The sequence below is a fragment of the Macaca thibetana genome, chromosome 14 (assembly GCF_024542745.1).
Source record: "Macaca thibetana thibetana isolate TM-01 chromosome 14, ASM2454274v1, whole genome shotgun sequence".
NCBI lineage: Eukaryota > Metazoa > Chordata > Mammalia > Primates > Cercopithecidae > Macaca > Macaca thibetana.
The window spans coordinates 109,094,657-109,118,789 of NC_065591.1; the positions used below are offsets into that span (position 1 = coordinate 109,094,657).

The window sequence follows — 24,133 nt, forward strand, 5'->3', positions numbered from 1 at the left end:
ACTATTAATTGGTAAATTCTCTCTAGACTCTTTTAATACACATGTATGCACCCCCCCCACAATGGTTTAGTTTTAAACATAAGCACTTTATTATATACACTGTTCTTCTATGTCCGTTTGTGTAGGCCTACTCTTTCTTGTATCAGCTACATACTTTCCTGTGTAGAGATGTACCACAATTATTTGACTAGTCTTATATTGAAGGACATTTAGATATTTTCCTAATTGGCCATGAAGTGAGGCTGTTTCTGGATCCTCTGCTCTTTTCCACTGAGTTATCTGTCTGTCTTCACACCAGTACCATTCTGTCTTGATTATATAGTTTTATGATAAATCTTGAAATCATTTAAGGTAAATCCTCCAACTTTGTTCTCCATTTTCAAAGTCACATTCTAGGTATTTTGTATTTCCATATGAATTTTAGAATAGCTTGTCAGTTTCCGAGGCCGAGCACGGTGGCTCATGCCTGTAATCCCAGCACTTTGGGAGGCCGAGGCGGGCAGATCACTTGAGGTCAGGAGTTCAAGACCCGTCTGACTAACATGGAGAAACCCCGTCTCTACTAAAAATGCAAAATTAGCTGGGTGTGGTGGCACATGCCTGTAATCCCAGCTACTAGGGAGGCTGAGGCAGGAGAATCACTTGAACCTGGCAGGTGGAGGTTGCAGTGAGCTGAGATCATGCCTTTGCACTCCAGCCGGGCCACAAGAGCGAAACGCCGTCTCAAAAAAAAAGAATAGCTTGTCAGTTTCCTATTAGGATTTTTATTGTGGTTGAGTTGACTCTGTAAATCAATTTGGGGAAAATTGACATCTTAAACAATACTTTCAACCCATGAACATGGTCTGTTTCCATTTGCAGTATTTAGGTTTTCTTTAATGTCTCTAGGACATATTTACCCTGTAGAAAAATGTAATCTGCAAATAAGGACAATTTTTTATTCCGTTTTTAGTATATTGAAGTTTTTGTTGTTGTTGTTGTTGTTGTTGTTGTTTTTGAGATAGAGTCTTGCTCTATCGCCCAGGCTGGAGTACAGTGGTATGATCATTACTCACTGCATCCTCTAACTCCTGGGCTCAAGAGATCCTCCCACCTCAGCTTCCCCAGTAGCTGGGACTACAGGTGTATGTCACCATGTGTGGCTAATTTTTGTATTTTTTTTTGTAGAGATGGGGTTATGCCATGTTGCTCAGGGTGGCCTTGAACTCCTAAGCTCAAGCAATTCACCTGCCTCAGTCTCCTAGAGTGTTGGGGTTACAGGCATGAGCCACAGTGCCTAGCCTAGAAATACTATCAATTAAAAAATTGTCAATTAAAAAAAAAATAGTCAATCCAAGGGCAACAAATAACAATGGATCATTTTAAATTGCATTTCCCAAGTTGTTTGTAGAGTTGAATTGGCCATCTGTTGATCTTTTGTGATTTACCTGTTTATATCTCTTGCCTTTTTGTCTAGTAGATTGCTTATCTTTTATTTTTGTTAAGGTGACAGAACTCTTTGATTATTCTGGGTATTCTGGGTAATAGGAGTGGTATCTTACCACTATTTCTACTATTTTATCCCAGTCACATGTCTTTTAATTTGGTTTATGCTTTCTTTTGTCATACTGAAGTCAATACATTTGTATATATTTTTTCTTAATTGTGGTAAAATATATATAACATGAAATTTACCATTTTAAGCATTTTTGAGTGGACAATTCAGCAGCATTAAGTACATTTACAATGTTACATGGCTATCACTACCATTCATCTCCAGAATTTTTTCATCCCCGAACTGAAACTCTATAGCCATTACATATGAATTCCCCATTTTCCTTTCTCCTTAATCTCTGGCAATCACCATTCAGCTTTCTGGCTCTATGAATTTGCCTATTCTAGGTACTTTATATAGGTGGAATTATGCAATATTTGTCCTTTTGTGTCTGACTTCTTTCACTTAGCATAATATCCTCAAGGTGCATCTATGTTGTAGCATGCGTGAGAATTTTTTCTTAAGGCTGAATAATATTCCATTGCATGTATATACAACATTCTATTTATCTTTTTTTTTTTTTTTTTGAGACAGAGTCTCGCTCTGTCGCCCAGGCTGGAGTATAGTGGTGCGACCTTGGCTCACTGCAACCTCCGCTTTCTGGGTTCAAGCGATTCTCCTGCCTCCGCCTCCTGAGTAGCTGGGATTACAGGCATGTGCCACCATGCCTGGGTAATTTTGTATTTTTAGTAGAAATGGAGTTTCACCATGTTGGCCAGGCTGGTCTCGAACTCCTGACCTCAAGTGATCTACCCACCTTTGCCTCCCAAAGTGTTGGGATTACAGGCGTGAGCCACTGTGCCCAGCCCTATTTATCAATTTATCTGTCAATGGACATTTGGTCTTCTTTCCGTCTTTTGGCTATTGTGAACAATGCTGCTGTGATTATTGGTGTACTAATAGCTGTTTGAATTATTGCTTTCAATTCATTTGGGTATATGCCCAGAAATGGAATTGCTGGGTCACATGGTAATTCTATTATAAATTAAATTAATTTTTTTCTTAGAGATGGGGTATTGCTCTGTCACCCAGGCTGTGCAGTGGCATAATCATAGCTCACTGTAGCCTCAAACTGCTGGGCTCGAGGGATCCTTCTGCCTCAGCCTCTTAAGTGGCTGGGACTACAGGTGTGCACCATGGTACCCAGCTATTTTAAAATTATTTAATTTTTATTTAATATTAAATTTGATTTAATTTTTTTGAGGAACCCCCATGCTATTTGCCAAAGTGGCAGCACCATTTTACGTTCCTACCAGCAGTGTACAAGGGTTCCTCTGTCTGCCAGGCTGGCGGTCAATGGCACAATCTCAGCTCATTGCAACCTTCACCTCCTGGGTTCAAGTGATTCTCCTGACTCAGCCTCCCAAATAGCTAGAATTATACGTGCATGCCACCACGCCCAGCTAATTTTTTTTTTTTGACGGAGTCTTGCTCTGTCACCCAGGCTGGAGTGCAGTGGTGCGACCTTGGCTCCCTGCAGCCTCCACCTCCCCCGTTCAAACGATTCTCCTGCCTCAGCCTTCCGAGTAGCTGGGATTACAGGCATGCGCCACCACGCCTGGCTAATTTTTGTATTTTTAGTGGAGACAGGGTTTCACCATGTTGGTCAGGCTGGTCTTGAACTCCTGACCTTGTGATCTGCCCACCTTGGTCTCCCAAAGTCCTGGGATTACAGGCGTGAGCCACTATGCCCAGCCAATTTTTGTATTTTTTAGTAGAGATGGGATTTCACCATGTTGATCAGGCTGGTCTTGAACTCCTGACCTAAGGTGATCCACCTGCCCCGGCCTCCCAAAGTGCTGGGATTAGCGGTGTGAGCCACTGCACCCAGCCTTGTAGCCTTGAACTCCTGGGCTCAAACGATCCTCCCACCTCAAGTCTCCTGAGTAACTGGAACTACAGATGTGTGTCACTGTGCCTGGCTAATTTTTTTCATTTTTTGTAGAGACAGGGTCTCACTATGTTGCCAAGGCTCATTTTTTAGATTTTTGATAATAGCCATGCTTACGGTGTGAAGTAGCATTTCAGAATAGTTTTGATTTGCATTTTCCCAATGTTTAGTGATGTGGAACATCTTTTCATGTGCTTATTGGTCATTTGCATATCTTCTATCAGTGTCCTTTTTTACCCCTGATTTTTTTTATTTCTGCTCATTTTCTCATTTATTTTTCGTTTGCTCTTATGTTTGAATTGAGATTTGGCTTGTCAGATTTCATAAGGAGCTTGATTGGGATTGTATTGGATTTATATATTAATTTTGGGATTATTGACATCTTTACAGACTTGAGTCTTTCTGTTCTGGAATACTGAATGCCTCTCCCGTGGGTGTTTTTCTTTTTTCTGACTTGTCAGTAAAACTCTATAAAGATTTTGCACATTTTAGGTTTATGCGTGAGTATAAAATATTTTGCATTACTATTGTGAGTGGACTTCATTTTTCCTGTTAGCTGTCCTAATAGATTGTTGTTAATGGTGGATGAGATGAGTGGCTTATTTTGGACTTGTCCATGTTGAAACACAGATTCTTGAAATATACCTCCTACATTATTTTCTTCTACCATTGGTCCACACTAGCTTGGATTATTACTTTTTTTTTTTTTTGAGATGGAGATTCGCTCTTGTTGCCCAGGCTGGAGTACAATGGCATGATCTCGCCTCCCGGGTTCAAGTGATTCTCCTGCCTCAAACTCCTGAGTAGCTGGGGTTACAGGCGCCCACCACCACCCCAGCTAATTTTGTATTTTTAGTAGAGATGGGGTTTCTCCATGTTGGTCAGGCTGGTCTTGAACTCCTGACCTCAGGTGGTCCACCCACCTCAGCCTCCCAAAGTACTGGGATTACAGGCGTGAGCCACCACGCCCGGCAGGATTATTGCTTCTTATGAGTTTAGAGTCTTCTGTAAAACCAGAGCTCTCACAATGCATTGTTCTTCCTCAGACTGTTTATTAAAATATTAAGATTTATCCTAGCACTTATGTTCAACATGCTATAGTTTTTATACTTCTCCATCTAAAGAAAACCAAGTTTGTTCCTATACTAGTCCAGCATGCATTCTCAAGAACTCCAGTGATTATACATCAGCATCTAGAGATTAGGTATCCTAATCCTTTCTTCCCATATCTAAGCTAACTCCTTCTTAACCAAATGGTACCCTTTGACTCTGTGTTAATCCTTTCCTTCCCTCGGCTCTTAACCCCTCTCATTCCATCTTCTCCCTCCCTTTTCCACCCCCGCTGTTCCTCCTCTTTTACCTCCTCTCCCTTTTTCTTTTTTTCCCCTCTTTTTCTTTTTCTTCTTTTGTAACTGAGCAGGGACTAACTTCTGAACTCTGCCCGTCCCCAGCCAGGACATCACAGGTGACATTTACTATTTCAACTTTGCCAACGGGCAGTCTATGTGGGACCATCCATGTGACGAACACTATCGGAACTTGGTGATCCAAGAGCGGGCAAAGCTGTCAACTTCTGGGGCCGTTAAGAAGAAGAAAAAAAAAAAGGAAAAGAAAGACAAGAAGGACAAAGAGACCCCCAAAAGTTCCCTGGTGAGTCAGTGGATGCCTTCTCCCAGAGAGGCCAGGGCTGAAATCTGGAGGGACATTGGGAACCTCTAGGTGTCTGCAGCTGGGAGGTTGAAGACAACAGTCAGAATATGGTAAATTCTTGATAGTATCTCATCTAAACTTTGCCTGTCTTCTGGTCGATTTTCCTTTCAGCTTTTGGAATTCTGGAAGTTGTTGCCATGTCTACACATTTCCTTTTCTCCCCACTTGGGAAGTGCATGTTACCTAATAGGATTGATGAGAGAGAGTCCTCTTCTGAGAATGGTTTTTGCAGTAGTAGTAGCAGTAATGGCATCGGCTGCTCTGGAGAGCGGGAACTGAAGGCGGTTGGCAGAGGCCAGTGAGCTGAGTGAAGTGTCCTTTCTCCTGTTCAGAGTCAGGCCTCCCCAGTGTGGGTTCCTTATTTGTCTTAAGGCGGTGTGAATTCCTAGATATCAGATGTAGCCATAATTTAGTTGTCAAAACACCGGGTGCCTTCAAGATTCCAGAGAAAAGCCTTGGGCTTTATCTGCTCATCTAGATTTTTGCCAGTGTCCTCAGTGAGTGGTGGGTAACTGAAGTTTAATTGCCATGTGATTTCCTTGTTGTTGTTTTTTTTGAGACGGAGTCTCGCTCTGTCACCCAGGCTGGAGTATGGTGGCGTGATCTCAGCTCACTCCAACCTCTGCCTTTCAGGCTCAAGCAATTCTGCCACAACCTCCTGAGTAGTGGGGATTACAGGTGTCCGCCACCATGCCTGGCTAATTTTTGTATTTTTAGTAGAGATGGGGTTTCACCATGTTGGCCAGGCTGGTCTCAAACTCCTAACCTCAAGTGATCCACCAGCCTCAGCCTCCCAAAGTGCTGGGATTATAGGCGAGAGCCACCATGCCCAGCCTGATTTCCTTGGTTATAAGTAGCTTTTGTATTTGAGTTCAAAGTATTCATATTAATTATTGTTTCATTTGTCCCTTTAGTACGTCTGAACCTAGGAGGTGGAGTTATTGCCCACATGATTTAGGTGGAGCAACTAAGACCTGGAGCCATACCAAAGTGAGGCCCAGGCTCTCCCAGAATGCTGTAGTGGTCCCTTTACCCAGGCCTGGGGCAGGTGGGGCATGCTGAAGAGAGGGAGGGACATAGGAACTCAGCTCAGCCCGTGGCGAGCACTGGGAACATCGTTTCAGCCCTCTTCAGTGGTCCACTTGTTTTGCTCTTACAGCTTTTATTTCCCTCCAGAGCCTTGTGCTTCCTCTGGTCCAAGCTCCGCAGACACTTCTCTCTTCCCTCCCCTCCCTGACATACTACTCATGTTTTGAGAAACACGGTAACAAGCCCATTCCTCCAGATGGAGAAAAGAGGGCAGATAATTTCCAGCTAGGCTAGATTTTCCAATGTCATGTTTTCGAATGGCAAAAGGTGGCCACAGGGCTTTTCACGGACCCCGGATTATTTGAAATGGTAGTCAGGCATCTGGGCAGGCTGTGGCTTGACGAAAGGCGGGAGACGGAATGAAGTGAGGGTTCTGAGGTGGAGAGCTGGGTAAAGGACTGAGATGTAGGTGTGTGATTGGGTTCTTAGAGCCCTCTGTTAAAAAGAGTTCCTTCCATGATTGCAGGAAGTGAAGAAAATGGGACAGCCCTGCGCTGTCAGTCTGGGTCTTAGGGCTCAGGACAGGTGCCTCAAACTTGAGTTTGTCCAGGGGACAGCTCTCAGCCAGGCAGGCAGCCTGGACGCAAGTGGTTTGGACTCTCTGGAGGTGTGCACTCACAGCCAACTGGGGTTCAGTGTGAATGTTTGTAGAGGGGTGGTTGATTTTTTAGAAGTTTTTCTAGCCCAGAGGGTCTGTGACCATGTGGAGGTCTCTCAACAATACCAACTGGTTCATTTGGTAGACAATGCTAGACTGAGTTTTCAAGTCTCGGGTCATTTGTTATGCTTCTCTTCTCTCCCTGTTAAAAAATTTCTGGGTGTCCTTGATAAGGTTGGTGGACTTTTTTTTTTTTCTTCTTCTTCTTTTTTTTTTCTTTTTTTGAGACAGCATCCTGCTCTGTTGCCCAGGCTGGAGTGCAGTGGCATGATCTTGGCTCACTGCAACCTCTGCCCCCTGGGTTCAAGCAATTTTCGTGCCTCAGCCTCCCAAGAAGCAGGGATTATAGGCGCCCACTACTGTGCCCAGCTAATTTTTTGTATTTTTAGTAGAGATGAGGTTTCACCATGTTGGCCAGGCTGGTCTCGAACTCCTGACCTCAAGTGATCCACCCGCCCCAGCTTCCTAAAGTGCTGTGATTACAGACTTGAGTCACCACACACGGCCCAAGGTTGGTGCATTTTATAAAACTAATCAATCACAGAATCTGAGAGCTGGATAGTACATTAGGGATAGTCTGGTTAGCGATTTTCAGACTTTAGTTTGTAGTAGAGCCCTGTCTTCAAGTCAGTTCCTCTATAGAGGTCCAGCTTATACAAAAAGAAATGGAGCTTCTTTGGTTGAACTTGGCAGTGTAGGTCTTTGTGACACCTCTTCTCTGTCACATGCACAATATAGTACCCCAAGGTACTGAACTTCCCAGGTTCCATGGAGCAAGGTTTGCAAACCATTGATCTAGTCCAGCCTCCTCTTTGTAAATAAGGAAACTGGAGCCTAGAAAACAATATATTTTCAGCCCAAGAGAGTTTTTATCTTTTCTTCCCTCTTCAGTTTGTGCTTTACCTTGAATAAAGAGGGTGGGTTTCTGCTGAGGGCTTACCAAGGGGTGAGGTAGCAAGTGTAAATCAGAAGTGCTTTGTCTTCGTTTTCTCTGCATGTTTATATACCCATCTAGGAAACGCAGCCTGAGGAGGGACTTCTGCCTCCTTCATCCTTTCTCTGCAGCCTGTCCCCTCCGTCAGCACCTGGGCTTCCTGATCTGGACCTAGATCAAGAGATTCAGGCTAGAAGTGAGGGATCCTATAACAAAGGAAAGAGCCCAGGCATGCTGGGCGACACCCCCTGGCGTTTCATGGGTGCCCTTCCCAGAAAGCTGCAGCCACTCTTCAAAGGCCAAACTTCCCAAATCCACCAGGTCTTTGCTGACATGGAGAAAATTTTAGGCAGGGCCTCAGCCCAATGCAGGAGAGAATTAGGTGATCAGCAGGGTCTGGAGAAACTCCAGAAGGTGACAGAGAAAATCTACCTGGGGTTTTCAGACCCTGAAACAGAAGAGCTGGAAATGAGGAGCAGACAGCAGAAACTGGGCACTCCAGCCCCTCAGAACACTGGGCTTCTCCAAAATGTGCAGGATGTGGTAGAAAGCAGGAGCCAGGCCCCTGTCCACTCAAAGCTTTCTGAAGCCATCAAGGGCCTGCCGCTGAAAGGGGAGCAGCACAGCCACAGCTTAGCCAAACTGAGCTCCACTGGCCCTGGAGGGGACAAGGGCCAAAGCCCCATTCCCACGTCATCCCCTGATGAGGAGCCCTCCCTGTCCTCTTGTTCTTCCGGCCACATGTTGCCTGCCAGGAAGAGCAAGTTGTTGTTAGATAGCAGCCCTACTGAAGACCTGAGCTGGCAGGGAGTTCCTGGGGAAGGTGGGAGCGTAGGCAGTGGGAGGAGGAGGAGAGAACCTCCCGGACTGTGGATGGAACAGGTCTCCAAGCTTGTCAATAAGGATATCCCAGGAAGCTGCAAGGAAACAGAGCCCAGTGACCCTGAGGCTCTAGGGGCCTCAGCTGAAAGTCTACCTCAGGGGCTCTTGCTAATACCACCTGAAACCCTGGCATCAGAACCAGCTCAGAATCCCCTTTCAGGGAGGGCCCCCGGGGAGCCTCCTGCCGGTGAGAAGAGACAGACCCTCGGGTCTGCAGAGCTCCCTTGTAAAGATGAGAAGCCTAGTGTGTCTGGGCCTGACTTGGAGAACAGCAGCAGCAGCGGTAGCAGCAGCAGCAGCAGCAGCAGCAGCAGCAGCCTGGCCTCACACCTGGGCTCTCCCGTCCTGGACGAGGTGAACAACTTCCCTTGGAACCTGCAGAGCTCACGGGGATCTGAGGAGGGTGTGGCTCAGTCAGACTCAGGTTTCAGAGATCAACACTTCAGCCCCTTCTCAGTTCCTCACATGTCCCACATGCAGAGCCCTGTCGAGGAGCAGTCAGAAAGTGAAGACTACTCTGAGGATCAGAGGTTCTACCAGCACATCCTGCAGATGGTCAAGATCTCCAGGTGGCCGGAGGGCCTGGGGCTGCCTGAGAGCATGCAGGACATGCCGTGTAGACACAGCGCCAGCACAGTCTATTGCATGGCAGCTGAGTCTTCTAGGATGTCTAGTGAGGGTGAGCACGAGGCCATCAGAGTCCTGGAGAGGGACTCGAGGCTTCTATCATGGGAGCCAGTGCTGCTGGAACATCCTCAGGAGGTGGCCCTTGCCCCTGCTGGGCAGGAGGCCTCTCAGCCAGCCCACTTCCAGCCAAGCAGCAGCCCCCTCAGGCAGGGGCTAGTCCAGCAGAGCTCCATCGGCGGGCTTGCTACAGAGCCAGGCAAGATGCAGCATTTCAACCAGGTAGGCTTCTTAGTGAGCGTGGCCTAAAGGCCTAAACTTGGCAGGGAGGGAGCAGGTGGAGTTGGTGTCTTACCACAGCTGTCAGGCCTGTGTTCCTGTTACCCACCCTTCCTTGGTAACTGCTGGCCCTTTAACTACCCAAATGGCCATTTTATGGGATGACACATATTTGAAGTTTCTTCTACGCCATCACCTGCAAGATAGGGCTGAGGGTATCTATGATTTCCCTTCCCTGGCTATAATTGTAATTCATAGGTGGTTCATGTGCTTTGAACTTGATCAGTTTTGAGGGTGAGCAGAACATCGCTAATCCTGGCATATAAACACGTGTCTTCCTGGGATTTGGGAAGCTTTTCCTATCAGCTGATTCTAGAGAGAGGTCCTTCCACATAGGCAGCCTACCCCAAAGCTCTGAACTTATCTCTTCTTGAAATCACACAGAACTAGAAAGTTAATATCATGTTTTATTTTTATTTTTATTTTATTTTATTTTTAGACAGGGTTTTGTTCTGTTGCCCAGGCTGGAGTGCAGTGGATCTTGGCTCACTGCAATTTGCACCTCCATTGCTTGAATCCCAGGTTCAAGCGATTTTCGTGCCTTCAGCCTCTCGAATAGCTGGGATTACAGGTGCTCACCAGCCAATTTTTTTGTGTTTTTTTTATTTTTTTATTTTTATTTATTTATTTATTTATTTTTTGAGACGGAGTCTCGCTCTGTCACCCAGGCTGGAGTGCAGTGGCCGGATCTCAGCTCACTGCAAGCTCCGCCTCCCGGGTTCACGCCATTCTCCTGCCTCAGCCTCCCGAGTAGCTGGGACTACAGGCACCTGCCACCTCGCCCGGCTAAGTTTTTGTATTTTTAGTAGAGACGGGGTTTCACTGTGTTAGCCAGGATGGTCTCGATCTCCTGACCTCGTGATCCGCCCGTCTCGGCCTCCCAAAGTGCTGGGATTACAGGCTTGAGCCACCGCGCCCGGCCAATTTTTTTGTGTTTTTAGTAGAAATATAGTTTTGCTATGTTGGCCAGGCTGGTCTCGAACTCCTGGTCTTAAGCAATCCACCCGCCTTGGCCTCCCCAAGTGCTGGGATTATAGACATGAGCCACTGCACCTGATTAGAGAGTTAATATTCTTTTTTTAAATTTTTTTATTTTTTTTGAGACAGTCTTGCTTTGTCGCTCAGACTGGAGTGCAGTAGTATCATCTCGGATCACTGAAACTCCACCTCCCGGGTTCAAGCTATTCTTATGCCTCAGCCTCCTGAGTAGCTGGGACTACAGGCGTGTGCAAACACACCTGGCTAATTTTTGTATTTTTAGTAGAGACAGAGTTTTGCCATGTTAGCCAGGCTGGTCTCAAACTCCTGACCTCAAGTGATCTGCCTGCTTCGGTCTCCCAAAGTGCTGGGATTACAGGTGTGAACTGCCATGCCTGGCCTGAGAGCTAATATTCGTGAGAGACGGAGGCCAGAACCTCTCTCTGCCATCCAGTGAGCTGCTTCTGCTCTTTGCCTCCTAGCGTCCCCAGAAAACCACATGGATAACCTGTGTCAGGCTTGTCTAGACCGTATTTGTGACTTCACTCTTGAGTTCACTTCCTCCCCTACTGGGATTTATCAAATGGCTGACCTTGCCCTATCATTCTCCCTTTGTCCCTTTAAAGACTCACCATATTCTTCATTCAGAAGTCAAGTTGGATCAGAGACCATGGGGATCAATCTGAATTTCTCCAGCTATTCTTTTGCTGTTGCCCAGCTGTGGCTTTACCCAGTTGTTTGCTCTGCTTCCTAATTGCTGGCTTGCATTGGTTCTCTGTTAGCTTTAATAACTACTGAAGCACTATAAATATCGGATAAGCTGCAGATTATCCTGAAAGTTTTAATTAGCCCAATGGCAGTAAGTTTATCTGCTCTGAAGGACAACTCCATGCATAGCCCCATACTCAGAGTTAATGGCCGTCTATAGAAGATGATCAGCTAGGAGCCAGGAATGTATAATTTCCCCGCTAACTGCTGATTTGGTCAAGGCCTGGGAGAACGAAGCCCTCAGCATGCTTGTCTCCCTCCCTCAAGCCCCCAGCACGTTAGCAAATTAGCCATGTTAGGAGTCTGTAATTTTCCATAAATATAGTGTGGGGATAATTTTGCTTGCTGATGGGATGGTTGGAAGGGCTGAAACCAGGAGGAGCATGCCTGGTTTGCCCAATTTACCTTGAAGAAGCTTTCTTGGGCTCTTTCCCCCAGCCCCCACCCTTTTTTTTTTTTTTTAAGAGACCAGAGTTTTGTTCTGTTGTTCATGCTGGAGTTCAGTGGTGTGATGGTAGCTCACTGCAGCCTTGAGCTCCTGGGCTTAAGCAATCCTCCCAAGTAGCTGAGACTACAGGTGTGTACCACCATACCCAGCTAACTAAAAATTAGTTTTTGTAGACATGGGGTCTTACTATGTTGCCCAGGCCAGTCTTGAACTCCTGGCCTAAAGTGATCCTCCTGCCTTGGCTTCCGAAAGTACTGGGGTTAGAGGTGTCAGGGACCATGTATGTCCTAGGCTTTTTTTTTCTGCCACAGCCAGAGCTGGTATAAAGTACTGTCTTAGAGATAGCCTTGGGTTCTAATCCCATCTCTGCCCCTCACTGGCTCTGTAACTTTGGGCAGGGTTCTTTTTTTTTTTTTTTTTTTTGAGACAGGGTCTCATTCTGTAACCCAGGCTGGAGTGCAGTGGCATGATCTCACCTCACTGCAACCTCTGTCTCCCGGGTTCAAGTGATTCTTCTGCCTCAGCCTCCCTCAGTAGCTGGGATTACAGGCACCTGCCATCACACCTGGCTAATTTTTAAATTTTTTTTTAGTAGAGACAGGGTTTCACCATATTGGCCAGGCTGGTCTTGAACTCCTGACCTTAGGTAATCTGCCCGCCTCAGCCTCCCAAAGTGCTGGGATTATAGGTGTGAGCCACCACGCCCAGCGTGGGCAGGGTTCTTGACCTCACCAACCTCCATTTGTTCATATGGGGACTGTGGATAATGGCAGAGCCAGTCTCCGGTGGTTGTGAGGGTAAAATGAGACATCGCATGGAAGGTGTTTAGCCAGTGCACTGCTGGCCAGTGTTACGGTTATTAGCTCGTTTTCTCCTTCACAAAGATGTTCTACAACAGGCCAGATGATTGTGGACCTGCAGAAGCTCAGGAGTGGTTCTCACCTTACTTTTCCTGATGAGCATCTGATGCAGAAATGGGCCCTCCTGGGAACCCACCCACTGGTCTGGCCCCTAGGCTGAGGCTACAGGTGAGAAGATGGATCTTTGGAACCTCAGCCTGGCTGCCTCTGGGTTTCCTTTTCTCTCTTCAGTCCTTATGGGATTAGGGAGGATTGGAATTTTTGTGTCATCTGAGATATTTTAAGTTTGAGAAATGAATTTTGAAGGGGTCTTTGTAAATTGTCACCAGATTACCATCTTTGCTTCTGATAAGTCTAGATTATTGTAATGTGAATCCCTGTGATGGTAGCAATTTTATAATGTTGGTGTAGCCCTGGGCCACTCACAAAGGCTCCTAGCACTCATCTCCTTGAGCTTCTCTGCACACCTAGTCAGGTGGCAAGGCACACATCATCTCCATCTTGCAGATGAGTAAACTGAGAATCAGAGAGTCTGTGAATAGCAGGAGGTCTCACGAATTCTGACTTGTAGCCTGATTTCTTTCCCCAGCCCTTGCTTGCAGGAAGGAGAACAGGGAAAAGAATGGACCTGGTCAGCCCCACTACTGCCCTTCGGCAAGGCTCCTTTCAGCCACCTTCCTCTTCAGTGGAAAGGGGAGAGAGTCCTTCTTTTGTTGCTCATGTGTATTTGTTTTGTAGTTAGTGTTGATTTTTTTTCCAGACAGGGTCATTTTTATTTTTTAGAGGCAGGGTCTTGCTCTGTCTCCCAGGCCGGAGTGCAGTGGTTATATCTCACTGTAACCTTGAACTCTTGGGCTTAATTGATCTTGCCGCCTCAGCCTCCCAGGTAGCTTGGACTACAGGCATGTGTCACTATGTCCCACTAATTTTTTAATTTTTTTGTAGAGACAGGGTCTCACTGTGTTGCCTAGGCTAGTCTGAGATAGGGTCTTGTTCTCTTGCCCAGACTGGAGTACAGTGGTGCCATCATAGTTCACTGTAGCCTCCAGCTCCTGGGCTCAAGCAGTCCTTCCTCCTCAGCCTCCTGAGTAGCTGGGACTATAGGTGCATGCTACCCCATCTGGCTCATCTTTAAAATATTTTTGTAGAAATGGGGTCTTGCTGTGTTGCCCAGGCTGGTCTTGAACTCCTGGCCTTAAGTGATCTTCCCACCTTGGGCTCCCAAAGTGCTGGGATTACAGATGTGAGCCACTGTGCCTTGGCCTTAGATTTTAATCAGAGTAGTGCATGTCAGTAGTTTAAAAAGTCAAGTAGCACTAAAAGGCATATAAGAAAGTCTAGCACTTCACTGTGCAGAGCCCTCCTCACAGGCAACCATTCTGTTGTGTTTACGTCCATCTTTGTAAATAATACACTTAGACTGCTTTTTCTTGACTCATCAATTTTAAACTTTATCAATTGAGAATTCTGTTAGATGAGGATTTGTCTCTGCTTTCCCCTCCCACATCCTTCTTATATGGCTTTTATTTTATTTATTATTTATTATTATTTTTTTTGAGACAGAGCCTTGCTCTGTAGCCCAGGCTGGAGTGCAGCGGTGTGATCTTGGGTCACTGCAACCTCCACCTCCCAGGTTCAATTGATTCTCTTGCCTCAGCCTCCTGAGTAGCTGGGATTACAGGCATGCACCACCATGCCCAGCTAATTTTTATATTTTTAGTAGATATAGGGTTTCACCATGTTGGCCAGGCTGGTCTAGAACTCCTGACCTCAGGTGATCCGCCCACCTCGGCCTCCCAAAGTGCTGGAATTACAGGTGTGAGCCACTGCTCCTGGCCTTTTTTTTTTTTTTTTTTTTTTTTTGAGACAGAGTCTTGCTTTGTTGCCAGGTTGGAGTGCAGTGGTGTGATCTTGGCTCACTGCAACCTCCGCCTCCTGGTTTCAAGTGATTCTCCTGCTTCAGCCTCCCGAGTAGCTGGGACTGTAAGCGCATGCCACCACACCCGGCTAATTTTTGTGTTTTTTAGTAGAGATAGGGTTTCACCATACTGGCCAGGCTGGTCTCAAACTCCTGACCTCGTGATCCACCCGGCTTGGCTTCCCAAAGTGCCGGGATTACAGGCATGAACCACCGCGCCCGGCCTCCTATGTGGCTTCTGAAAGGAGAGCGGAACCCCATGCGGCATCTGCCAGATGTTAAAGAACTGTTTACTGTGCGATAGCATGAGACTTATGAGAATCAGGAAACCAGCCTGTGATTTCTCACACAGTTGGCACAATGGTAATTTCTGGATGTTGTGTTTCATTAGCAGCCTCTGAGCGGAGGTGGTTTAAATTTGAGCGTGCAGGATTTAGATGTTTTATTTTTATATCTGTCTCCGACACTTTCAGAGCCACATGGTTTCTTGGGTTGTAACAAGATGTTTTCTGTTGCCCAGGCCCTGGGTTCCTCATTAGCCCCAGTTCATGTTCCTCTTGGGGGTCTGGCTCCTTTACGAGGCCTTGTGGATACCCCACCCTCTGCCCTTCGTGGATCTCAAAGTGTGAGCCTTGGGAGCTCAGTGGAGTCTGGACGTCAGCTTGGAGAACTCATGCTGGTAAGTACTTTCTCTTGTGTTCAGTGTCTGTAGTTCCTGTGGGGCCGCCGTGTACCATATTAGGGACTATGGCCTAGGGGTGAGAAATAGACGGAATCAGTGGAGTCCTCAGAGTTCGTAATCCAGTTGGGAAAATGTAATTCACACCTGTATGAATGTGGACTCTGGGCTGTGGAGGATAGACGCATGCTGTAGGGACATCAGTGCTGATTTCTGAGTCTCTGCAGTCAAGGCAGTAGGAGTGGGTGAAGGGAGTCATTGGTGTGAGCCGCAGTCGCCAGGTCAGCTTCATGGACATGGTGGGACTTGATCTGGGAGACATTGACATAGAGAGTGGGGAGGAGCATTCTAAAGGTCATTCCAAAGGTCTTCAAGTGAGTCCTTTGACTGTCCTTCTCTATTTTGAAGCCTTCGCAGGGTCTCAAGACCTCTGCTTATACAAAGGGTCTCCTGGGCTCCATACACGAGGACAAGACTGCTCTCAGCCTCTTGGCTTTAGGAGAAGAAACTAATGAGGAGGATGAGGAGGAAAGTGACAACCAGGTAATGATGAAGTCCTCTTCCTGGCCTGGAAACCCTCCGTGCTATATTTTTTCCTTTTGAAAATGTTTTTGCTGTGATAGAAAAAATATGTAACATAAAATTTGCCCTTTTAACCATTTTAAAGTTAAAATTCAGTGGTATTCATTATCTTCACAATGTGTGCACCCAACACCACTATCCATTTCTTTTTTTTTTCTGCACTCCACCCCCCACTGTTCATTTCTAGAACTTGTTCATCATCCCAAATAGAAACTGTGTACCTATTGAATGATAACTTCCTATTCCCTCTCCCTCCGTCCTTGGAAACCTAATCTGCTTTCTGTGTCTATGAATTTACCTATTCTAGGACCTCATATAAGAGGAATTATACAATATTTGTCCTTTTGTGTCGGTCTTATTTCACTTAGCATAATGTTTCAAGGTTCATCTATGTTGTAGCATGTATTAGAACTTTGGTCCTTTTTAAGGCTGAATAATATTCCATGGTATGGATATGCCACCTTTTTAAGGCTGAGTAATATTCCATGGTATGGATATGCCACATTTTGTTTATCTACTCATCTGTTGATGAATATATATGGATTGTTTCTACCTTTGGCTGATCTCTGTGCTTCTTTTTAAAAAAGCAAGATTTTTTTTTGGCCCCCAGCTTCATTTCTTGAGCAGTCTATTATACCTTCTAGATCTGATCCAGAAAATACAGCCAGCAGAAAGCACCTTGGCCACTTGCTTGGTGCACAGCATAGTTTGTGCTGGATGGAGAGCCGTTTAGTGAGGCTGCCTCAGTGGTGGTCCTGCCCTGAGTCCTCTGAAGCCCTGCCTGGGCCCGCCTGCCAGCTCAGCAGTGCCCCGCTTTTCCCTCTGCACACCCCTCACCCTGGGTTGACCAGTTTCCTCAGACTTACACTTGTCATCATTTTTGTTTCTAGAGTGTCCACAGCTCAAGTGAGCCTCTTAAGAACCTACACCTGGACATTGGGGCACTGGGGGTTGACTTTGAGTATGAGGTAAGAGCCCTAATCCCTACAGGCAAATGTGTCAGCCTGGCATATCCCTCCTGTTTTTATTAAGCCCCCCTGCTTTGTTGTAATGCATATTTGGAAAAACAACCGTTTTGTCCCAGTCCTTCCAGATGGGATTTCTGGGGTTTGGGGGAGGACAAGAATAAATGAATGGATTCCTATCCCTTCCAGACCCTGCCTCTAAACAAACAAATGTCAACACTCATTATGTTATTGTAATACCTAAACCCTCCAGTAGTTTTTTTTTTTTTTTTTTTTTTTTAAGAGACAGGGCTTCACTGTGTTGCCTAGCCTGGAGTTACAGTGGTGTGAACAGAGCTCACTGCTTTGAATTCCTGGGTTCAAGTGATCCTCCGCCTCAGCCTCCTGAGTAGTTAGGACTACAGGCATGCACACCCATGCCTGGCTACTTTTTACCTTTTTTGCAGAGACGAGGTCTCTCTGTTGACCAGACTGGTCTCAAACTCCTGACCTCAAGCAGTCCTTCTGTCTTGGTCTCCCAAAGTGCTAGAATTACAGGTGTGAGCCATTGTGCCCAGCCATGTGTTTTTGTACCTAGAAAGGAGCTTTCCCTACCATGTATCCTTTGTTTAGTGTCCAATGTATTCATTTAAATATAACGTTTCTCAAAATATTTCTTTTTTTTTTTTTTTTTTTGAGACAGAGTCTTGCTCTGTCACCCAGGCTGGAGTGCAGTGGCGTGATCTCAGCTCACTGCAAGCTCCACTTCCCGTGTTCACGCCATTCTCCTGCCTCAACCTCCCAAGCAGCTGGGACTACAGGCGCCCACCACTACGCCTGGCTAATTTTTTGTATTCTTGGTAGAGATGGGGTTTCATCATGTTAGCCAGGATGGTCTGGATCTCCTGACCTCGTGATCCGCCCGCCTTGGCCTCCCAAAGTTTTGGGATTATAGGCGTGAGCCACCGCACCCGGCCATATTTCTCTAAATATTCTTTTTTTTTTTTTTTTTGAGACGGAGTCTCGCTCTGTCGCCCAGGCTGGAGTGCAGTGGCCGGATCTCAGCTCACTGCAAGCTCCGCCTCCCGGGTTCACGCCATTCTCCTGCCTCAGCCTCCCGAGTAGCTGGGACTACAGGCTCCCGCCACCTCGCCCGGCTAGTTTTTTGTATTTTTCAGTGGAGACGGGGTTTCACCATGTTAGCCCATGTTGGGATGGTCTCGATCTCCTGACCTCGTGATCCGCCCATCTCGGCCTCCCAAAGTGCTGGGATTACAGGCTTGAGCCACCGCGCCCAGCCTAAATATTCTTAAAGTATTTAAACAACCAAAGAATCATGAACTCAACAATTAGATTTCCCCAAATATTTAAATATTGGTTGCAGGCTCAATCAGTTAAACTTTTCACAAGTCTAATATATCAAGTTCTTTTAAATACTTTCAATACTTTAACATCAAACAAGTCATTCACACTTTATTAGAATGATCACAAAACTGGCCAGTAAAACAGAAGTGCTTATATCCTGAATTTAAATTTGTTTTCTCATTATCCCTTATTATTTCTGACTTGTTTCTTGGAAATCACCTTACCTTAAGAGCCAGGATTAGTGTCTCAGGTCACTTGAGGTTTCAGATGTGCTGGCTGATAGCCCTTGATTTGGTACTTGAGACCTGAGTTGTGGGTGACCCAAGTCTAGCCATTGGACAGGGCTTTTTTTTTAAGACTGGATATCACTCTGTTGCCCAGGCTGGAGTGCATATCAGCCTCCCAAGTAGTTGGGACCACAGGTGCCCGCCACCACACCCGGCTATTTTTTGTAGAGATGGGGTTTTGCTATGTTTCCCAGACTGGTCTCCAACTCCTGGGCTTAAGTGATCCACCTGTCTTGGGCTCCCAAAGTGCTGGGATTACGAGTGTAAGCCACTGTGCCCAGCCTAGGACTCTTTTTTTAGTTAGACTTTGCCTGTTACCTCAGAAACTGTTCAGCATTTTGGCTCTGCACAGTCAGATACCTTTCGATTATGACTTTACAGTTTCTTGCCAAATGTGACACTTTTTTCTAAGTGTCCCATTTTTATTATCAAGCTGATACAGGTCTGCTTTGAAACTGTTCTTCTGAGTGGGGCCTAGTCTGGAAGGATTAAATCTAAATCCTTCAATCTGTTTAGTTCCCTGAAATGACAACTTTATTTTCTTCTCCACCAGTAAGACCTCTATTGATCAAAGGAGATGCTCAGGCTTTGTGCCTAGAAGGTTGACCATGTATAGGACCAGGGGTGTCAGAGGACTTATTTGCTTTTGGAGGAAGACGACAATCTCTATGAGAATGAGCAAGTTGAGGTTGGAGATTCTGCCCTATTCATTTCTGTATGGCCAGGCAGCACCTAGCCCACTGCCTCTGAAACATAGGAAGTGCTTAGGTATGTTTTGGTCAACAGTTGAGAGAATGAATTTGTGAATGAGTGAATGAGCCACGCTGGGACTCATGAGAGAGTGTCCGGGCAGGTTGTGTCGTATTTTTTTCTTCACTTGGCTTTCCCAGTTACCGGATAGAGTGGGTACTTGGTCCCTGCTGTCAGCTGGCGGATTGAAGATCCTGATGTGGATTGATTATGATTTACTTTGACCTTGGGCTTATTAACATTTACTTCATAATGGATTGTAAATGTCAACAAAAAAGGCTTTTTCTTCTTTGAAAGGCGGATTTTTTTTTTTTTTGAGTTGAAGTCTCGCTCTTGTCCCCCAGGCTGGAGTGCAATGTCGCGATCTTGGCTCACTGCAGCCTCTGCCTCCTGGGCTCAAGCGATTCTCCTGCCTCAGCCTCCTGAGTAGCTGGGATTACAGGCACCCGCCACCATGCGTGTCTAATTTTTGTATTTTTAGAAGAGACGGGGTTTCACCATGTTGGCCAGGCCGGTCTCAAACTCCTGACCTCAGGTGATCCGCCCGCCATGGCTTCCCAAAGTGCTGGGATTACAGGCATGAGCCACCGTGCCTGACCTGAAAGGTGGATTTCTAAAAGCTTTCCTTCTGATGACTATGTGCTTCTCTGGGGAGAGTGGGGACTTTTAAACATTTTATAACCTCTTTAATATAAATAGGCACCCCAGTGTGATGAGGGGAAATGTCTGGAGTGGGTGGTGTTAAATACACCTCCTACCCCTGTCTTTAGCATCCCCGCAGATTTAGTTCTTTTTGTCACATGGAGTGTTGGATTCCTATGTTCTAACTGAAGGCAGGAATCAGGGCTTTTCCTGTTGGGAGTGTTAGTGATGAGGGTGAATGGGGGGGTTTCAGGACAGCCAATGCTGCCTCTGCTTGGGCCCTGCTCTGTGAAAATGGCTTTTGTCTCAGTTTACAGTCTTTGGATTCTGTGAACTGCCTACCTTTCCCCACTCCTGAGTGTCCCATACAGCCTAGGATGGAGATGGACTTCTGAGGCTAGTTCTATCCTGTCTCACTGAGCAGTCACTTTGCTCATGATTCCATGAGAGGGCAGTAGGATGGCAAGAATGCATCTCTTCTTGTCTCCTCCCTGCTCTCCTGCTTTCCAACTTAAACGCACTTCAAGTCTATTACAGACTGAAGAGAGAGAGGTTCATGGAACCGACACTGAACAGGGCGAGCAAAAGCCAGGAGGCTGAAGGGTAGTCGAGCAGACTTTATGTGGCCATGTAGTGCTGGTGAAAAGCCCATCAGTGGATCAAAGTAGCAGGAGGGAGCCTGGGCTTAGAAATAACAGGATGATGTCAGTGCGATTGGAAAGTGCTAACAACACCAGGGAGCTGTGCAAAGAATTGAGACCAACTGGGCAGGAATGAAATCTGAAAAATAAATTGGACTGATGATCAGCTTGGTGGGGGTCTCTGCAGAACAGGGTCAATGCACAGACATGGGTTCAGTTCCTTGGCCTTCATGCCCTGTCCCCTGTGCTGTGTGGATTATAGGGGTCCTTGTCTTTGTGCTCTGGGCAGAAGAACCTCAGGGCTTTTGGGGGGTATGTTAAATATTCATGAAATGATTCTTATAAGCTCTTTCCTGCTCTCTCCTCCTGCAGATGGGAAAGTCTTTTTTGAAAAAGCAGCAGAAATGTGCCTTGAAATACTCAAGGACCTGGAGCTGTGAAAGGAGGAGACAGAAGGAGTGTGAGCAGGGATGAGCTGAGGGCAAAGTTGTGCTGAGATTAAGGTCCCACGTTTTCCTGCACTTCCCACAGAACCAGGGCGGGAGACTGGACTTCGGTGCCCAGAGTGTATACCTGGTTGGAGCTTCAGGCCTTGGGCCGGGAGACAAGGGGCAGGGGCCAGGTGAAGGGAGATGCTCATGGAGTTGGATAGCTTCTCCAGACACTCAGCTCATGTACATCCATTTGTGGATAATCTACATCAAATGCTTCACCTCCCTCTGCTTTCCCCACCCTCGAGGTGCTGTCCTGTGGTTGCAGTTAGTCAACATGGTGCAGAGAATGTAAGGTTGTTTATTTTAATATTACCCATGTTTTACTGTTTTAGGTAAGGCAGACTAGAATGAGCCCCATCATGTGAAAATTTTCTTTTGAAGAATTTAAGTGTACGAATTGAGCTGGGCCTAAGATTATTGCAATCTGGCTATATTCTCTCATGTGTAAGAATGGGACTCTCTCTCTTTTTAATTTTTATATTAAGTTCATGGGTGCACAGGCAGGTCTGCTATCTAGGTAAACTTGTGTCATGGGGGTTTGTTGTACAGATTATTTCATCCCCCAGGCATTAAGCCTAGTACCTGTTAGTTATTTTTCCTGATCCTCTCAAGGATGGGAATCTCTACCTGTGTCTTGTATTCTCTGATTTTTGATAGGTTACTTGTTTTTCCGTCATCTTGAATGGTGAATTAATAGCTAACATTTGCTTAGCTATTTTTCATTTAATTAGCACTGTAATAAATATAGTCGAATCCCTGTATAACCATGTAAAGTAAATATTACATCTCCTTTTTGCAGGCTAGGAAGGGAAACCTCAACTGCTATCTTTGCATGACACGCTTATTCATATTTAACAATTTGGTCAACAAACCTTTGCTAAGCACTTATTATGTGCTAGAAACTAAGTACTGAGGACAACAGGGAACTAATTTGGTGAGGGAAACAGATAAGGAAATCAGCAAATACAATAGCTATTAAAGTAGATGATGGGGAAGGCTCATCTCAGGTCAGCTGACCTAGGGGTCAAGGCAAGCATCCTGGAAGAGGTGATGTGGTGAGGACCAGTGGGGAGTGTGTCAGGTAATGTGTGTGTATGTGTGTTTTAGGAATTGCATGGCAAATTACTAAATTATTGTGATGTTTATTCACAGGTGGGAGGAGAGAGTGTCTGAGGGTTTGGCTGGAGGTGAGCCATGAGAGGCAGGCAGGAGCTGGGCCTTAAGGGCTGTGGGCGAAGTAGGAGTTTAAATTTTATCCTGAAGGCCATAGGGACTATTTATGGTCTGATATCTCCTTTGCCCTCGCATCCAAGGTGTATTGGTAGGCAGCCCTCTTAGGACCAGGTTTCACTCCCAACTTCAAGCCGGTGGGAGCCTTTCTTTAATCTTGGGATGAGCCTGGCCAGGGTGGATTGGCCCTGCTTGCCGAGTAAGGGGGTGTGGTTGGCCCAACACCCTTTGCCCACCCCAGGCAACTCCCACCTCCTTCTTGGAGGCCTTAGAACCCCACAGACTGGATATGAGCTTCTGCTGAGTATGGGCCTTTGGTGGTATAGAGATGAGAAGGCCATTAGGCTCAGCCTGAAGCTGCTTCACTTGAAGAGGAGAAGTGTGTCTCCCTTCTCTTAGCCCAGTGGTCCTGGCAGATTTATTCCATACTGGAGGTTAGGGATGCTGGGAGGGGCAGCACTGGCGGGTACCCACATGCATGCTGCCAAGGCGTGAGCTTCCTTTGTGCCTTCTCTACTTCCCCTTCTGCTCTTCTTTCTGGGACAGGGTTGGGCCTAATGACAGTATCACCACTGTATCTAGTGGCCTCTTTGCTTTGGGCAGTCAAGGCTCATAACCAAAGCCATTGGGAACATTTCACTTTTCTCAATATTAGCTCAATTCCTTGAGGGCAGGATCCATAGTTTGGCCATATTTGGATTCCCAAGGCAGTGTTTGACACATAGAATGTGCTCAGTGAATGAATGTGTAAGTCTCATTACATAACGTAAGTTAACATTCGTGGGACACTGACAGTGTGCCAGTCACAATTCTGAGTTTCTTAACTCACTTGATGAGTGCTGACTCATTTACTCTTCCCAACGGTGCTCCCTATGAGGTAAGCACTGCTACATCCTGGTATTTTAGCAAAAGAAACTGAGGCACATAGAAGTAAATAATTTGCCTAAGGTCACACATCTGTAAGTGTGGAGCCAAAATTTGAGCCTGGGCAGCCTCTGTCTCCAAAGCTGAGCTCTGAAGGACTCTGCTTTACTGACGTGTGTAATCATCCCTAGGAAGCCTGGGTTAGCTTGTCAGTGGGCTGTCAGGCTTGCAGGGAGAGGGTCATTTCTTTGGGCACAGCAGACACTTGAACAGAGCATCAATAAATGCCGTGCTTAGGGCTTCTTCTTGGACCTCTCCGCTCTCTAGTCATCATGGTCCTTGAGTCTTCGAATAGGGAATCAGGAAGTCTTAAAAATCCCTCATCGGAAGTTATTCAGTCTGGCAGCCCAAGTGTTAGCACAGATGTTTTCCAGGAGGAAGACTTCTCAGCCCAAACCCAGCAGAGATCACTGGCTGTATTTCCAAGGGAGGGTTTTCTTTTTCTCTTTTGACCGACTCTAAGGAATTTAGTGGAAGCAGCCTTGGGTTTTTACTAGTTTTTAAAGTGAGGTTTGTATGTGAGGAGCAGGGTGTGGCCACTGTACAGATGCACTGCTCGGATCTGCTTTCGAGAGACCCTGCCAAGGGGAGCTTAGCAGATTGACAGCCTCCAGCACTGCCCTTTCTATCCACCCTGCTTCATGGAAGTGTTTCCTGTTGGTGATGAGCCACAACAGGGGTCTGAAAGCAGAGCCATTTCTGCAGATACGGGACTGTTCTCATGGCAGCCTACTAGGCGACTCTGCTGGGCTGACCAAGACTTTCCCAGAACTGGAGAAAGTCTGGAGCTCTGCTCACTTCCTTTATCCTTTGTAGACATCTCCCTTAAATCTCTTGCACATCTAACCCTAACTTGGCATCTGCTTCTCAGAGGACCCCAGTCGGCAGTGCTCAGTGAGGATGCTGTCTTCCGAGGCTGCTGCTGATCAGCATGTACCCGGGAGGCTTTAGGCACGAAGAGC

At 46.3% G+C, this 24,133-nt stretch overlaps 1 protein-coding gene across 14 annotated transcripts in view; it reads left to right on the top strand.

The window, feature by feature from the left end:
• The window catches only part of CEP164 (centrosomal protein 164), an 88,486-nt gene that overhangs the window by 19,926 nt on the left and 44,427 nt on the right, over window positions 1–24,133 (top strand). For 10 of the 14 annotated variants that reach the window (XR_007719427.1, XM_050758960.1, XM_050758959.1 and 7 more), the window contains 5 exons: window positions 4,877–5,075; window positions 7,898–9,604; window positions 15,154–15,312; window positions 15,721–15,855; window positions 16,785–16,862. Coding sequence is in view for 13 of the 14 variants with exons in the window: in XM_050758960.1 (XP_050614917.1) it covers window positions 4,877–5,075; window positions 7,898–9,604; window positions 15,154–15,312; window positions 15,721–15,855; window positions 16,785–16,862 (2,278 nt within the window). In the remaining variant the exon portion in view is untranslated. Of the gene's footprint in view, window positions 1–4,876; window positions 5,076–7,897; window positions 9,605–12,747; window positions 12,884–15,153; window positions 15,313–15,720; window positions 15,856–16,784; window positions 16,863–24,133 lie in introns of those variants that run through there. The other 4 variants (XM_050758969.1, XM_050758970.1, XM_050758971.1 and 1 more) reach the window with 3 other exon arrangements.